The sequence below is a fragment of the Triticum dicoccoides genome, chromosome 1B (assembly GCF_002162155.2).
Source record: "Triticum dicoccoides isolate Atlit2015 ecotype Zavitan chromosome 1B, WEW_v2.0, whole genome shotgun sequence".
NCBI classification, from domain to species: Eukaryota; Viridiplantae; Streptophyta; class Magnoliopsida; order Poales; family Poaceae; genus Triticum; species Triticum dicoccoides.
Genome location: NC_041381.1, coordinates 632718405 through 632720665, shown reverse-complemented (window position 1 = coordinate 632720665; position 2261 = coordinate 632718405). Strand labels below are relative to the sequence as shown.

General features: G+C 64.1%; 1 protein-coding gene across 1 annotated transcript; it reads left to right on the top strand.

The window, feature by feature from the left end:
* The first annotated feature begins 289 nt into the window (after nucleotides 1-289).
* LOC119349248 (pathogen-associated molecular patterns-induced protein A70-like) lies at nucleotides 290-1811 on the top strand. The gene has a single exon (XM_037617277.1). The coding sequence runs from the start codon at nucleotides 456-458 to the stop codon at nucleotides 1614-1616; it is 1161 nt and encodes a 386-aa protein (XP_037473174.1). The 5' UTR covers nucleotides 290-455; the 3' UTR covers nucleotides 1617-1811.
* The last annotated feature ends 450 nt before the right edge of the window (nucleotides 1812-2261 follow it).

Here is a 2261-nt window from a genome sequence, read left to right as displayed (position 1 = left end):
CGTCAGGATCCGTGGCGTCTGCTTCGCAACCCAGACGCCAGGGATGTTGGCGTCTCCTAAAAAGGTCAAAAACGATTTTTTTTTGTTAAACGAGGTCAAATCGGAATTTTGTTAACCAGAAAGGTCATAACAGTAATTTTGTCCGGCAGCGGGCGGGCAGTCCGCCCGCGATCCCGGCGGGTCGGCTCGCGCGTCACGAGGAGCGCTTGGATTCCCACGTTTTCCACCCGCCAAGTCGGCTCCCCCATCCCCCCGCCCCCGCCACCACCATTTAACGCTCCGCACCACCACCACTTGTGAGACTCCCCCGCAGCCCCATCATCGAGCGCCAATCCCCACCACCCCGATCCCCACAACTGCTCCCCAACCGTGCGCGGCCGAACCCCAGCCGGTCCCCTGCCCTCCACGGCCGTCTCCTCCCTCCGTCCCTGCCGGTCGGTGCACGCGCACGGAACATGGACGGCGCGACGGCCGCGGCGCTCGGCGCGTGGGAGGCCGTGCGGGGCTTCTTCACGCCGGCCACGCTCTTCCTCACCGTCAACCTCGTCATCGGCACCATCCTGCTCACCTCCCGCTCCCACCAGCGCCGTTGCCAGGGCGGCCACGACGGTGACCAACACGAGCACCAACAAGAACCGCTCCACCACGTGGAGCCGCCGCAGCATCAGGAGGATCTGTACTACCGCGACCAGCAGCACGAGCAGCAGCAGCAGTACGTGCCCCCGCCGCCGGCGCCGGCCCCGCTCGCGCGGACCTCGTCGGTGCTCGACCGCCTCCGCTCCATCGGCCTCTACCGCTTCCGCTCCGGCGACTTCCCGCCCGAGTACGCCGCGGGCGCCGACTCGCGGGACGTGACGGTCTCTCCGGAACAGGCGCCGACGACCGGAGATGCTCACCACGCTCGGAGCCGGTCGGAGCCCCCGGCGCGGGATGAGAAGAGGCGGGCGCCGCCGTCGAAGATGAAGAGATCGAGCTCCGAGGCGAGGAGGGCCGAGGTGGCCCCGGCGCCGGCGGCTCGGGTGGTCCAGCCGGCCGTGCTGGAGGAGGAGGAGGACGACCTCGTAGAGCACGCGAGGGCGGACACCGAGTTCACCGACAACTACAACAGCTTCACGACACCGCCGCCGCAGCAGGAGCCGGAGGAGGAGCAGTACTACCGCGAGGAGTACGTGCCTCCATACAGGCCGGCGCCGCTCGCGCGCGCGCCGTCCGTCCTGGAGCGCCTGCGCTCCTTCAGCCTCTACCGCTTCAACTCCGGCAACCTTGCGCCCGAGCTGGCCGCCTCGCAGGACCACGCCGTGGCCTCCGTCGCGGCGGCGGACGAGAAGAAGACGTCGACGCAGTACAGCAGGAGCCGGTCGGAGCCGGCGCGGGAGCAGGGCAAGAAGGGCAAGAAGCAGCAGCAGGGGGAGAAGCAGGGGGCGGAGGCGAAGATGGGCAAGTCGAGCTCGGAGGCGAGGATGCTGCCGCCGCCGCCGCCGCCGCCGGAGGTGGAGGAGGGCGGCGTGGACGCGCGGGCGGACGACTTCATCAACAGCTTCCGGAAGCAGCTCCAGCTGCAGCGGCTCAACTCGCTGCTCAACTACAAGGAGGTGCTCAACCGCGGCGCCAAGTAGCAGGCCGCCGGAGAAGAAGATCGTACCGAGGTGCAGTAGCACTGTGCTGCCGACGATTGACTAGCAGATTATTAACTACATACTCCATTTTCCTGCCTGTGATTAGAGCGCGTGCTAGTAATATTGTGGCGCTAATTAAGCTGTTATTTACTCAAGATTTTTTGGTCTCGAACATGGCATGGCGCATCGCCTAGATAGATTGCTGGCCGAGTAGGCGTCGATGAGTGAACAGTGAGTGATGATGTTAACCAACATGCATTGCTGGTGCCTGGTGGTTTGTGCGTCTCGATCTCTCGCCCTCGCGCTCATGATCTTTTGCTGTCTGCTTCCATGGCCTCGGAAAGAAATTAGGAGCGAGTTTAGGATCTCAGTGGTCAGGCGGGATGGCCCGTGCAAGCGATGCGTCCATGTCGCTGTACGTACGTCGCCTGTGGTTGGCAGCATTGGCCCCCATACGAACACGACGCGATGGTTCCCGTTGGACTGATGCGTCCAGTGGTCGCCTTTTCTCGCGATTTCGTGCACGCGACCTGTCAATCGTCGAAAGCAGTAACGGGTTCGAATTCACCACGGTCCATGATGCCTCATGTGTTCTCTTATTATGGGAAAACCGTCACCTGTCACGTTCGAGGTACGCGTATGTAC